The following is a 14,814-nucleotide window of genomic DNA, read 5'->3' as shown; positions in this document are numbered from 1 at the left end:
GCTGGCAGTCTCAATAACTGAAGAAGTGTTGCTGACATTTGCCACTTAGCTCTTCTCTTAGTAGTAGACAAAGAAAACAAAGCAGAAGCAGGCAGGAAGTTGTAGCTACCACACTTACTCAGTATAAAAAAAAAATGTTAGGGCTTTTAGACAAACTTTTTAAAAATTCGGATTTGAAAGCTGTGTAGAAACAGTCATTCTGAGAAAGGTAAATGTGTTCAGGTGAGGAAAGAGTAGAAAAGTCTCTGCTAATGTCCTTAAGAATAATTGTATGTCAGAACCATAGTGCTGTGCCTGTTCTGTGTACATTTAAAATCCTGGATGAATAATACATGTTTAAAAAGCAACAAAAAAAGCAACAAAAATCCCCAAGCAGGGAGAAAAATAAGCTATATGCTCTAATGCTTTTTCCCCACAAGCCATGTAATATAGGCTTCTGAGAATTAAACATGAGACAAGATAAAACTAGCAAGGACTCCTTCCTTTTAGGTCTCTGGCATGGTGGTAGCTGACCAAATGATTTAAAAGTTCACTCTGATCTTCCTGTTCAAATATGCATGTAAGGAAAAAAATATCTTTTCATCTCTTTTCATGTCTTTTCTAAATCGATGGAGAAAAAGAAATAATAGAGTGTTATTTCATTTTGGTGAAATAGAGGTTACATGTGTTCTTCTGGACCATTCTGGTGGACACACTCATACTCAGCTGTATGCTTGAACCAGTGTGTCAGACTGATCAGTATATAGTATATAAATGAACAGTTTAAAAACTTGAGTAACCCTTGAGTTTCTGCAGAACTGCTGAATGCTTTTCAGAAACCTCATTCAGTGGCATACTTGATCCTTATTCGCAGCTGCAAATTATGATATCTAAAAACACAATGTCTTAATCTTGGCAAAGTTTAGCTAAGCACATGCTTCACGGGAAACGGGAATCACAACGGTACTGAACTCTGAGAGGTGTCCTTCTGTCCCTTCACACCAGCGTAAATAATTTCCTTGACCTGGAGTTAAGAGTATTCAAATACTTTATTGGACACCATGTCAAAGCTGAATTTTAGGAAGGAGTCGTGGCCTGAACCTGTCCTGTGGCTGGTGGATTCAGTCGGTGACAATTGCTGTAAGCTCAGAAACGGAGCATCTTCGTCTTTACTTCTGCTGCTAATTTCGTGCGCTTCTTTGTTACCTCTGTCTCTGCTATATGGGCTGCGACTGAACATGGTGCGGGAACTTTTCTAGTGGTGCTCATATTTTTAGATAGGCTGATAGAGAGTGCAGGATGCGTAGAAACAGCTGAAAGCTCTCCAAGCCTGGAGAATAAGCTGGAAGTTTGGGAAACAATCCTAACAAATGTTGGAATCAAAGAAAATAACAACAACAAGAACAACAGGGACTATAGTTCAGAAGGCTTGAGATAGAACTGCTCGTCCAAACCTAGTATTAGATGTTGATGTTCTATAACTTCCTTTGGATATTTTATATAATTTTTTTTTCTCTTCCTTGTCAGTCCAAGAAATTAATGGCAATAACACTAACAGTGCCCAGCCAAATGTCTCTCACTGGCTTGCCATCTGTATCATGTCCTGACAGGACAAATGCTGTTCCAATTAGCTAAATTCACCTTGCTTGCTCTTTGTCAGAACTACTTCACTTGCGTCACTATCAAGATGTCTCTTTTTATATGGGGTGTCCAGTTGGGTGTATTGCATTGTATAATGATGGTTGTCTGTGTGTGTGCCCCTCCCACCCCCCAAAACCTGGCATATATTCTGGGTAAGCGTTTTGGAGGTGGTGTAAGGCAGAAATAAAACTGAGAAAGCAGGTGAGGCTCATAGCAGATCAGCTCATGGCTTGGCTAAGGAACAGATTGGTTGAGGCATATTTGAGGGTAGCCTGTCCAGCAGGAAGGAAACCTTGGCCGCAGTAACCAGATTCCAACCAAAAGCAAGTTGTGGGTGATCTCAACACTCCGTGGCAAGTGGGAATACGGCGCTTCCAAGCAGGAGGATGTTGGCAGTGATGCAGACAGGTTTCATAGTCCTCAGGGAGGCTGTGATGAGTGGTTGTACTTGGTCCCAGATCACTGAGAGAGAGAGAGATGCTTTTCCTCTCAGGCTCTCTTTATTTGAGCTTCTCTGTCAAACCGTTTCTTGGAGTTGTTAGCTTTTGGGATGTACAGCATGGTGGACCCGCACAGTGGGGCAGGGGAATGCAGAGGCATTAAGAGGCCTACCACTTGAGAGCCTCCATTCATAATTATGGAAAATAGCCAGCTGTAGGTGTGAGTAGAGAAGCAAGTAAAGTGTTAGGGTGAAGAATGAGCCTTTTTTGTGGTCTCTTCTGCTTCTGGTAGACCTCCCCTTGGGTCCTTTGCACTTCCAACAGAATCACCTGGCAGAGACGTCCGGTGTCCTCATTCCATGTATTTCAGATTGCCATCTGGGTTTGCTGTAGCTACAAAGTCTGGTAGGGCTGCTGCTCTGGAAGCAGCTTGGGTAAAGTGAGCTTCACAAGAAACTGCTAGGATTTATTTGAAGAAAAAAAGCCAATAAACATTAAAGAAGTAGAGTTCAGATAAAATCTTCTGTATATGGTAAGCAGAAGGTCTTCGCCATCCAGGAAGAATTTATATGCCAGACATGAAATTGCAGGTTCATGGTGGAATTTGGGTGTGACTTCCCAATGGCAGACAGTTTCTGATACTCAGGAATGGAATAACAAATTGTGGAGTTAATTATTTGATTACCTGGAAATTCTCTCAAGGCTCAATGAGTCTTCTTACTCAACAAGTCATCTTACTCAATTATACTGCTGTTGGTTTTGATTAATTTTTTTGAAGGGGAATTACAAACTTAGTAATTTTGTGTATTTGTTATTAGTTGGGTTTCTGTACATTTAGTATCTGCTTATGTTGCATTTGGTCTTGTAGTGACCTAAGGTTATTTATTTGCCCAAAGGTATTAAATTATTAAAATATTTTAGAGGAGACTGGTAGATTGAGAAAAGTTATTCTTTTTATTATGATTAATATGTTAAGCATGTTGTGATTACTTGTGCATGCTCCTTCTTTCTGAGGAAACCCCATCAAGAACCACCTTTATCATACTACATTTTCAATTCTGTTATAAACAGTGGCAGTTCCCGTATGAAAAATATTTGAGAGGAAAAAGGCGTTACTAGTAAGTTTGAATTGCATCTCTAGTTTCTTTAACCAACATTTCTGTAAATAATAATGAAATGGGAACACTCTGTGTTTCATGAATATCAGGAAAAAGAGCAAAACAAAGAGTAACAGAAAGAATAAGTGTATTGTAAATTCTACAGTATGAAGTACTTTATTCTGCTGATTTTAATGTGATATTTCAAAATTGGTTGTCATAACCTCTGTTGAAACTATTTTCATTTCTTCAGATATCTTGAATGAACTCTTCCAGAGAGAGAACCGCGTGCTGCATTATTGGACCATGCGTAAAAGACGTCTTGATCAATGCCAACAGTATGTGGTGTTTGAAAGAAGTGCCAAACAGGTAGGGGTTTTATATAAAAATCCTTTGCAGTGTGATTGAGGTTTGACATACACTGGCTTGTCCCACAACAACAAATTTGCCATTGACTTCAATATTTCAGATGGTTGAAAGATCAATGATTAAAATAGAAAGTAAGTTAAATTATTTGCTTTTCCTTTAATACAGAACAATGAAATCTGTTGAGGCAGGGTGTCTTTACTGCTGTAACTTAAAGGTAGTGTTTTGCTACTGCCAGCTTGATCTGGTACTGGTGAATCTGATTTCTGCAAGCTTGTGTTTGAAAATTGTTACGCTTGTTAACTTTTACACGCACACCTAATTTGACCAGGGAAATAACAGGCAGCAACGTTTTTCTCTGATGTTGGGGGGGGGGGGGGGGGATGGGGATATCCAATTAAGTTGATTGGCAGTTCTAGAAAACTGACAAGTTGGATAACTCATTAAACAATAATAACTGAATGACTTTGGAAAGTTTTTGCAGTTCTGCGTGTACTTGGTTTCACGGTTTCTTGCATGGTAGATCCACCTCTTTGTATTTTGTTGAATTTATCAGTCTGGAAAGAACTATTAAGTAACTACCACACACAGAAAAAATCCACTTCACTAATCAAAACACAAGCCATAAAAATAAGTAGGGGGTTCCAAGGCAGAATTAGTAACTGGAATGATCTGCAATGGTGTTTTACTACTTTTTTTTTTTTTAACTGGATATAGGACAAAGAAAGGAAGCTATCTGTTCCTGTTCTACAGAAAAGGACACAACGCCCATAGTGTGAAATATAGTTAGAGCTACTTTAAAGGACTCAAAAACCTAATTTTTCATTTCTTTGACAGCCAATGTAGACAGAGGCATAAATACTAGTGATCTGTTTTGATTTCTAAAAAAGATTCCTAAAGTCTGCCTGTCTTGATTTCACGAAGAAAATAATTCGAGATAAATCTTGGAGTGAAGTTAAAGATTAATACCTCTTTAAAACACCATCATCACCCCCTCCCTGTCCCCCACCCCACTTTTGAATAACCTTAACTCCAACCTCTGCCAAGCACATGACCTACTTGCTTTTGTATAGAGATTACTGAGTAACAAACACCAGAGATAAAGATCTGTCAGCATTTTCATTGTAAATCCCATTTTTCAGCAATCACCAGTTCAGTCATCGCAAACCCTATAGGACTCCACACTGATTAGCCAGAAAATGGAAATGTTGCTGTGTTCATTTAGATTTTTGTTTGGAAGTTGAAAGAACCCATTCTTTGTGCTTTCAGAACTTGGTGCCCTGCTATGGGAGCAGATACCATAGTATTTTGTGAGGAAAATGGTAGACTCAAATCGTTCCAGAGTTAAGGGCTCACCTGGTCACTGAATTGATTTCTTCATTTATTGTTTGGTGATACGTGTCTCCAACATAAAATCCTGATCCTCACATGAAATCAGAGCTGATCTAAACTGTAGGAATTAACATCAAGATGAAACTTCTGTCATATTGTGGCTCTAGAGAACTGCCAAAAAGTTATGAAAGGGCAACAATTGGGGAGGGGAGTTTTTTTTGTTTATCCTTCATTCCAGCATTGTGTAATAAACTCACCAAAAAAAGGTGGAGGTTAAAAAGTTAAAAGTGAGAAGTATCAATATAAATGTTGTTTGTAATATCAACAATAGCCATGCTGCTTGTCCATATCAGTCTTCCAAAGACTGACATTGGAATGACAAGGGGCATCGTACAGGTGGTTGGTTGAAATGTCCCTTTTCTTGACACTGGTCCAAGATTTGTTGGTTTGTTTCCATCAGTGGCACTTGAAAAGTACAGGCCCATCTCATCAGGCTTGTGTCTGCACTAGTATGTGACTAGGTAAATGGTATCCTAGCATTCATATTCAGTGTTGAATTTTGAAGGCTTTCTACTCACTTTAGCTTTTGTACCAAGAGGCAAAAGCATCCTAAGTGGAAGGAAGAGAATCAAAGTTGTTCAGTCACAGCCTTGATGAGCTTAAATTGTTGGTGGAATTATAATACAGACGATGCCTTTTCTGATTCAGTGTAAGTTTATGCTCTTGAAAAATACATATCTACTCTCCACCCAGATAAAACTTTTCCTGTTCTTGCTAATGTGGATAGATAAAAGGGTAAACTGAAAGTATGAGAGAGAAAAGGAAGAATGAAGCCTCACTAGCAATCTACTACTTTTTCTATTGGGGTATTACATTTTTGTCTAGTGCTGTATATATTTACTGGAGATACAGAAGGTAGACATGCATTTGGTAATGACAGTTCTAAGCAAGCTGTATTAAACTCTTCAAACATTTGATATTGACTGTCAGAACCAAGAAGTTTCTAAGTTCATATGCCTCTGTATACTGCTATAGTAGCCTGTATTAAAGAGCTGCAAAACAACTTGATAATGTCAGTCTTCACTTGCATTTTTTATTTTTACTGTTATGCGGCAGTTTGAGAGGACTCTTCCACCCCCCCCACACACACCCCCAGTAGTCAGAGAGTAGGATTCCTCACAGCCACTGAGTTATTCTTAAAAAGGCAGCAAATATTAATGTGGGTAGAACATAGATAATAACCTGGATCAGCATGGTTTATAATAGTGAGAGAGTAAGGTGCCAGGATGCGGAAGGGAAACAATTTTAGATTGCTGTTCTTAGTTCTTGTCTTTTACTACCTATACATACATTCATTGGTTTAACTGATACATCTCACCATTCCTCCTCTGCTGCAGGTTTAATTTCTAGGAGTACATGTAACTACAGACCATGCTTTGTGAGGCTGGAATACATGTCAACTAAAGAGTGAAATGATAGCTAAATCTTACGTGCTTGGAAAGTTTAGCCTACACATTTGGCAGTCTTATGTACATTTTTACAAGTTGGAAGATGCATATTTCTGAGTACATCTGTCCTGTGTTGCACCAGAGAAGTGATTTTTGCTCAACTGGGGAGTATACTAACAAAACTGTAGACATGGTTAGTTAGAACCTTTTACTAGAGGACTACTATAGTCCTGTAGTAGTGGACTTCCCTGAAGTATTTGGATTCATGTGTCAGTTGTTTTCCTTTCATTCTTTAAGCATTGCTTCATAGACTAAGTGAATTATTTCAGAGTTACAAACTGTTTGATATTGTAGAGGTATTAGATGATTGCTATGAGTGACATAGAATAAATTTGACCTGTGGCCAATCCGTGTTTGTGAAATACTGATTACAGATAGTTTCTATTGGCAAAAATATGTTTGCCTTCTCTCTTACTTTTCCTTCATTATTGCTTTATTTAGGCTCTGGAATGGATTCATGACAATGGAGAGTTTTATTTATCCACACATACTTCCACTGGCTCCAGTATTCAGCACACTCAAGAATTGTTAAAAGAACATGAAGAATTTCAGATCACAGCAAAGGTAAAATAAATAAATAAAATTATGTAAGACTTAAAAAAACCAAAACAACCCAAATTCCCCCCTCCCTCCAGAAAAAAAACCAAGGATGTGTCCATCAAGATTTGTTTACTTGCAGTAGCTTTCTATCTGTATTTCTGCTGTGAACAGAATAAACCAAAAGATAATTAGAAGATAATCACTGTTATGAGAGCTCCATCAGCCCTATGTGCAGTTGATTTCTTATGACAGAATTGTAGTGAGATAGCTTAAAAATGTTTTTAAAAAACCTACAAACCTTGCAGGGCCTTTGATTTCTACTTTTATATCCTCATGTCTATGGGTTACTGCAAGTTCATTTAGGATATAAAATACAACAAGGCATATTATTATTCGGCTGTGATTTAATTAGAAGATAGTAGAAAAATTAAAGCTTTACTTGTTAGGTTACTCATTTTATTAAGGTATTCTGTGATTCTGCTGTAGCTTTTCGAGCCATGGCAGCATTATGTTTTTCTGCATCTCTGGAGGCCTATACAGAGATGCAGATGTCACCTGTGAGGCTTAAAAGTTTTCACATGTGAAAGACAGGCAACCAGTGCATGACTGAAGTACCTGAGCTTACGTAACCTTGTCTGTGTTTCGTTTTGTCAACTGTTCAAACTGTCACCTGGTTCCACATCTTGGCTCTCCAGTCTTCATAGAGAAATAATAGAGCCCAAGAAAGTAAGCAAGTGTTCATTTGTCTGAAGGACCGCCTCAGAAGAGAAGAGACTTGGAGATGGAGCTGGTCGTGGGACATGTGGGAAGGGAGAAAAGAGAATCCAGAAAGAACAGAGATCACTTTTGCTTTTCAAACCCAGATTGTCTTCCTTCTGAGTTTGGCTTAAAAACTTTAAGCAAAAAACTTAACTTAAAATCTTTAATCCAGCCTTTGTTCTGCTGGATCCCTTCCAGCATGCAGAGCACCACTGCCCCCCTTGTTTCCTCTGTCAGTCAGCGGATGACGTGGGTGCCCCTTTTGAAAGGATGTTGTTAGTGCCACTCCCTTGGCGTTTTGCTACCTTTTGGGAGGATGTATTAGCCCTTGCTAATTCCATAGTGAAAAGAAATGCTCAGATGAGGGACCATTAGGAAAGAAAAAGAATAAAAAAATAAAATTTAAAAAAAAAAAAAAAGGACAAACACTGTTGATTTTCCAGCTGACGTAGAAAAAGTCAAGTTCTTATTGACTGATTTGCTTAACTCCCTGCTACCAAGGGCCCTGACAGTACACTTTACTCTGACATGGTATCAGAGAGAGAAATGGAGGTATAAACTCATCCATTGCGGATGATTTATGATATACGTGAAAGAAAGTGCATACTCTTAGGCAGCTTGTTAACTGGGAAAAGCACTTAGTACAGATTTGGTGGTGGCTACTTCTTTTCTTAGTTTCTCTCAAACAACTGTGTGACAACATAATATAAAAAAGATCTGAAGAATATAGTCTTAATCCATTAAAGTGTAAAGCACATAACAAGACTTATGTCCATCTCAACATTTCAGTGATGTCTAAAGGAAGTAGATTCTTGAGGGCCAGGCCCAATACCAGTGCTTCAGTGGTAATGAACAAAAGACTTTTGATGCCTCTTTGGCATCAAAAATCCCTTTGTATTGATGCGAGGAGAATACCCATGCTCTGAAAAGTTTGCCTAGCAGAATTTAATCTCTGGGTTAGATATGGAGCACATTTTTGAAAGAAAAATAAACAACCTGCTTCTCGTCATGTAATAATAAAACCCAAGGAAACGTATATTCATCTTGTGCTATTTTTATTAAGAAAACAGTATCTGCTTAAAGGAGTGCTAGGAGGAGAGGGAAGGAAGCTAGCTTCTTTAATGGCTTGTCCAACTGCACTTAGTAGAAGGTTAAGCAAAATGATCCCCTTCATCACAGGTAGAGCTAGTAACTGTTCGATATTTTCCTGTTTTCATAGCAAACCAAAGAGAGGGTGAAGTTGTTGATACAGCTGGCTGATGGCTTTTGTGAAAAAGGGCATGCTCATGCAACAGAGATTAAAAAATGTGTCACAGCAGTGGATAAGAGGTACAGAGACTTTTCCCTGCGCATGGAGAAATACAGGACCTCTTTAGAGAAAGCTCTGGGTATTTCCTCCGATTCCAATAAATCGGTAAGAAAAATTTGAGTGTGATGACAGACATGCAAGCTTTGCTTGCATTTGATTTAGCTATTGTTTTCTCCTTTCTCCTCCCTTAATCAATTCTTCCTTTCTTTAATAAAGAGCAAAAGCTTGCAGCTGGATATAATCCCAGCCAGTGTCCCTGGGTCAGAGGTGAAACTGCGTGATGCTGCTCATGAGCTTAACGAAGAAAAACGAAAGTCTGCCCGCAGGAAAGAGTAATAAATTTATTTATTTTTAATCAATGAGAATGCATAAATCAATTCTGATAATGAAACAACTGTCATGGCTTGTCTGGCAGCTTAGAAATTGGATAAATGGTAAAAAGAGAGTGATATTACTCAATAGCTCCTATTGCCTTTTATTCACATGCTTGTTCTCACAGATAATTCTAGCATGTCAGAATCTTAAACTTTCAAAACTACGTTAGACTTCTTTTAAGATGCTTTTTAGAAATAATGTGAAATAAACGTGTAAGGGGAGGAGGGAAGACAACAGTTAAATGACTGTAGCAAGTGAAAAGCATTTGAGCAAAAATTCCATCTCCTTCCCCATTTCTTTTTGTGCTGGTTAATAATGGAGGCATGTTACCTCTTATGTTTCCTTCATCTGTCGTCTCTCTTCAGTTCTCAAATTTTTCTTGCAGCAGTGGAAAAAGCAAAAGCTGATGAGGAGAAAGATGTATTCTGGTTATTATGCATTCATAATGATCTAACAGACTGAGATTTGATTATTCTTTCTGTTGTCACCTAAGGTTCATTATGGCTGAGCTAATTCAGACAGAAAAGGCTTACGTAAGAGACCTCCGGGAATGCATGGATGTAAGTTTTCTTTTTTTTGCTAATCTTTGAAGACAGGATTCAATCCGTTGCTTTCTGTTTCTTTCTGGTTTTAACAGCCGAGCATGATTGGTTTGCAGTCATAGGACCAAATTAAGTATCTTGTCTGCTATTAAGAAGAAACTTAGAATTACATCTGATAACAGCCACTTCAGAATTCATCCTCTATGTTTTGCTTTTGTCAGTACTGAGTTTCAGCGTTTGCTCTCTTCCCAATTCATAAACACATGGGGTTTTTTTTGTTTTAGAGAGGGGAGGGAAAAAGGAGGGTTTTACTTTATTTGCTTTGCTAGCAATAGAGAAGAGCTTGTGCTAATTCTCTTGTTATCTGTATCACATGTTCTGCTACTAGCTGACTTTTTTTAACAGAAATTCAGAGAGAATCCATGGAAAAGTGCCCAGTAATTGTTAACACTGAAGCAAGTAATGTTCAGTGTTAGCTGTTGCACAAAGCATGAACTTCTAGACTGCAGTCATGACCTTGATAAGGAATATCCTGAAGCATTAGAGGTTGTCAAGAACACTATGCATTTTAAATGATGAAGTCTCAGGGGCTATGTTAAATTGTCAGTTTTAGAACTTGGAATTTAGTGTCAAAATCACAAGGTATATTTGACACAACAGGTGCTGTCACAATTGGAGATGATGATCATGTGTGATCTTTCCCCGATTTCTCTTCAGGAATGCATGCTTACAGGTACCTGGGTGCTTCTATTCAGAGTTTATCATGACTTTTCATGCATCTTTTTTTTCTGGGCAGACATATCTATGGGAAATGACAAGCGGAGTCGAGGAGATCCCCCCTGGTATTGTAAACAAAGAACACATTATCTTTGGAAACATGCAGGAAATCTATGAGTTCCACAATAAGTGAGTGACTTATCTTCCATTTCCATATTACTGCTAAATCCAAATGATGACCTGAGGGATTTCCTAGTGAAAATACTGTGTATGAATAATGGACGCTTTTCCATAAAAAAAAATCTAAAGGATATCTTCTTGCATTGCTAAATTGTTTCAGTTGTTGCTTTTTGCAGCCAGGTAGGTACGCCATTAGAAACTTTTTCAGTCTTGAACATCTTTCAGCTTCTAAGAAATTACTTGGATACATTAAAATTTTGCTGTAGGTTTTCCAGCTGTCCTAAAGAGATGGAAACCACTGAATTCAGTAGAATGCAGGTATAGCACAAACATCAATTTAAGACTCTGTCATTCCTTCAGAACCCTCATTCCTGATTTCCAAGTGCAACTGCTAGTGGGAAAGAGTAGGGCTCCCTCCTCTTTCTTGGCTCTGTGGAGAAGATTCTGTGGAGATGCCCCTCAATTGTTACATTTACTTGAGTACGGAGCATGAAGGAGGCTTGTCCACTATGTTTCTTCTGACTGGAATGGTTCCTACGCAGATGTGTATACAGAATTCTTGTTCTGAATCTTCTGTCTTTGTTAATTCATTGGCATTTATATTGGGTTATGATTCTTTTAAGTAATAAAATATACCTAACATATTCTAGAACCTGATTTTACATTCCTTTCTATGTTTTGTGTTAACTTGATCATCCAGAAAGCAAGTTACCTCTGTTTTCTCTTGAGATGAAGGCTAAACTTCTCTTGAAACTGAAACAGTAGGAAACCTTCTTGATGGAGAACAACAGCAGTTATCAAATCTGTGTACTCTTATGTGTTAACTGCATGTCTTCTGGATCAATTTCTGATCTTCACATCAGAATTTGTATTAGATTACATTTTATATTAATTCTGTGACTACACATTTTTATCCATTCCTGTTATCTTTATTTCTTTAACTCATGCTCTTGGTATGAATTACAGCAAGTTTTCTAACTGCCTTTATTCACAGACAATAGATCAATATCAGCTGCTCTAAATGTTTCATTATACTGTTTTCTGCTTTTCTACCCATAGTATATTCCTCAAGGAGCTGGAAAAATATGAACAGTTACCAGAAGATGTTGGACACTGCTTCGTCACATGGGTAATGAAGTCAGACTTATGTTTAGAAGTAACAAGGGAAATAGGAAGCATGAAGGGAAGGATTAAATTTGTAAAATTTGTAAAAGTACTTCTTCCTTCAAATTTGAGTAAAAATGTGTGTATCTTTAACTGGGGGAAAAAAAAAATTAAGGCGCTGCTGTCAGATGCCAATGCTTAGCTGCTCTTTAAGTTCTGCAAGTTGCCTAAACCTGTGTTCAGGTTTGGTTTGGTATCTTTGTCTTAGCTATGAGTAATCTACTTTTGCATACATTGCTGCTGTTTTCAGTCTTACTTGCCTGATGGATTTTCTTATGCCACCAGTTTGAATGGGAAAATAATTCTGTATAGTTCAGTTTCTTGAGAGAGAAGATATGGTCTCTGATAACTGTGGAAAAACTTCTTGAGACAGAAGTTATGCTCCCTGATAACCTGTGTAAATTTGCATTTTGTTCTGCAGGCAGACAAATTCCAAATGTATGTTACTTACTGTAAAAATAAGCCAGATTCTACCCAGCTGATACTAGAACATGCAGGAGCATACTTTGATGTAAGTACTTTGTGTCCATCTTTAAAAGTATGCCTTGGCAGTTTGAATAATGTACTTGCAGTTATGCTGAGTGCGTAATTTCTTAAGAAAATGCAGGTTTCCTCGTACTAATGTTCCAATGTAGTGTCAGCTTAAGAAAATCAATCATACATCTCACATGGTTAACTTATATTGCTTAGTTGGTCTCATAAAGCTGTCAAATCAAATGTAAGAAGTCGCTGTCACACGTCAGAGCAGTTCAGAACTGGAAGCAGGTTCAGGCAGCAACAGCTGAGACATGAATCTTCAGCTCTCACAAGCACATTCTGCAAATCTTAGCATTTTGATGTGCTTAGTTTCCATTGTATGTAATAAAGATGGAAATGTATTAAATTTGTTGGAGCACCTTTAAATTGTAATCGAATGTAGTGGTAATTCAGTTTACTGGCATTATTCAGAGCTTCTAAACCACCCACCTTGCTCATTCAGTTCCTACGTTACTTGGTCTACATGTAATATTCCACTTAAGAAAGGACCAAAAGGTAGCAGATGTTTGAAGTTTTAGGGAACTGCGCTACCTGGGGAATTTTGGCCACACTGAAGGACTTTGTGCGTTTGCTGAGGTACTTTGGTTGAACATGTATTTACAGCTGATTCAATTACAGTGCTCTCTACTTCTTTTTGTTTCCTGCTCCACTGTGCTGAGCCACCAGCTGTGTAGTGACACCACAAATTTTTTTAGGATTGTTTGTAGAAGTAGAGGGAAGGACATAATAAAAAACAAACAAACAAATCCCTGAAGCTCTTGGGCTTAATTTCAAAAGCCTTATCACTGAGTAGATGTGGATTCTAAACATTGTAAGGTAAAGCCTTTCTGTGAAGCCTCTGTTAAGTTTTTTCAGTGCTTGAAGAAGAGCAGGTAAGTTACAGAAAATCAGGCAGATATGACAAAAAAAAAATTCAAATAAAATTTACTAAATACTATTTTAAAAAATAACAAAGGGCTCCGATAAAACTATATTAGAAATATGTTCTTGCCGCCACCTCCTTTGATCTCTCTGTCTTAGCCAGTGTATATCCAGAGCTCTCCATCCCCTAATCCACCTGAAGTGGATTAGAAATGTGAAGACCTAATTCTGTGCACAGGTAACTTCAAGAGCTTCCATTGTCCACCACTGGACCATGTCAAAATGTCATGTTTATCCCATCTTGGGAATTTCTCATACCGTAATCATGGTTAGAAAGCACATAGCTATGGTGCGTAACTTGCTGTTTGAAATTGTGTGGTTAAAATATATCCGACACTGTTATAAATGGCAAGCACTGGCCATGAAGTTCAACCATGATCAGTACTTCAAATCTGTAATTGCCCCATCTAATTATCATCTAATTCTGTTTTCCTCCTTCAGTTTTGTGGAGGTCATTCTTTTTTTTTTGTTTATAAGTGGCTGTTTTCTTTTTAAGTGTTTGGTAACCTCTTTCCTTTAGTTAGAAAATGTTACTTCTTGCTCCCCCTTGTGGGGAAAATGCTTTCTGTGACTATTAACAGTTAAACTAGCAGGTGATGCTAAGAAACCTCCACCTCAGCCTTCCTGTGATAGTCCTGGCTGCTCACCAGAGCACTGAAGTTTGTTTTCTTTTCTCTCTTAAGAGTAACAAAAGAAATACAGATTTTAATTTTTAAAAAAAGGCGTTGCCACATGTTCAATATCCCTAATCGTTGCTATCTGTATTTAGGTTTCTTGAAATGCTTCACAGGTACCCTTGGAGGGAATAATCTTTTGTTTATACAAAGTGAGCAGGCAGATGCACAACATAACCATTTGCTGTGGCTGGAATATCTTGTCATCTTGTCTTTTTTTATTTCTCCTTGCTAAAATAGAATTTGTAGTTAAAGTATATTATTGCATAGCCCACAAAGCAGTCTATATCTGAGTGTTGGTGCTCACAGTCCTCAAATGTTTGTGGTTTTCATGTAGGAGATACAACAGCGACATGGACTGGCCAACTCTATCTCCTCTTACCTTATCAAACCTGTCCAAAGGATAACAAAATACCAGCTTCTTTTAAAGGTTAGTATTAATTTGAAGGTCTCCGTCCGATTCTGCTGTTCTTAAGAAGGCAAAGCTCTTGCTGAAATCAGAAGCATTTTTTACTCTGCACTCTGAGACTACAGCATCCTGGGCAGCCTCAAAGATTGCTGTGGTATTTTTTAGGAGACCACTGAAAATGAAAGAAGGCATATATAAGCAACCTTTTGTCCAGATTCCTGTAAATCAAAAAGATACCTTTCTACTAATGTTTACTTAGAAAATGTAATTTGCATTTGCAGAGTAAAAAAGTAATTCATGGCCATATAGACAGGCACATCTTTG

The 14,814-nt window shown here is 37.9% G+C and overlaps 1 protein-coding gene across 7 annotated transcripts in view; it reads left to right on the top strand.

The window, feature by feature from the left end:
* The window catches only part of TRIO (trio Rho guanine nucleotide exchange factor), a 259,780-nt gene that overhangs the window by 156,112 nt on the left and 88,854 nt on the right, over nt 1-14,814 (top strand). For all 7 annotated transcript variants that reach the window (XM_075494017.1, XM_075494016.1, XM_075494018.1 and 4 more), the window contains 9 exons: nt 3,411-3,526; nt 6,805-6,927; nt 8,882-9,076; nt 9,188-9,303; nt 9,840-9,906; nt 10,685-10,794; nt 11,845-11,914; nt 12,371-12,460; nt 14,419-14,511. In XM_075494017.1, coding sequence (XP_075350132.1) covers nt 3,411-3,526; nt 6,805-6,927; nt 8,882-9,076; nt 9,188-9,303; nt 9,840-9,906; nt 10,685-10,794; nt 11,845-11,914; nt 12,371-12,460; nt 14,419-14,511 — 980 coding nt within the window. The remainder of the gene's footprint in view (nt 1-3,410; nt 3,527-6,804; nt 6,928-8,881; nt 9,077-9,187; nt 9,304-9,839; nt 9,907-10,684; nt 10,795-11,844; nt 11,915-12,370; nt 12,461-14,418; nt 14,512-14,814) is intronic.

Source organism: Mycteria americana, chromosome 2, assembly GCF_035582795.1.
Source record: "Mycteria americana isolate JAX WOST 10 ecotype Jacksonville Zoo and Gardens chromosome 2, USCA_MyAme_1.0, whole genome shotgun sequence".
In the NCBI taxonomy this organism is placed as follows: Eukaryota; Metazoa; Chordata; class Aves; order Ciconiiformes; family Ciconiidae; genus Mycteria; species Mycteria americana.
The sequence above is the reverse complement of the archived record's forward strand: the minus strand, read 5'-3'. Positions and strand labels throughout refer to the sequence as shown.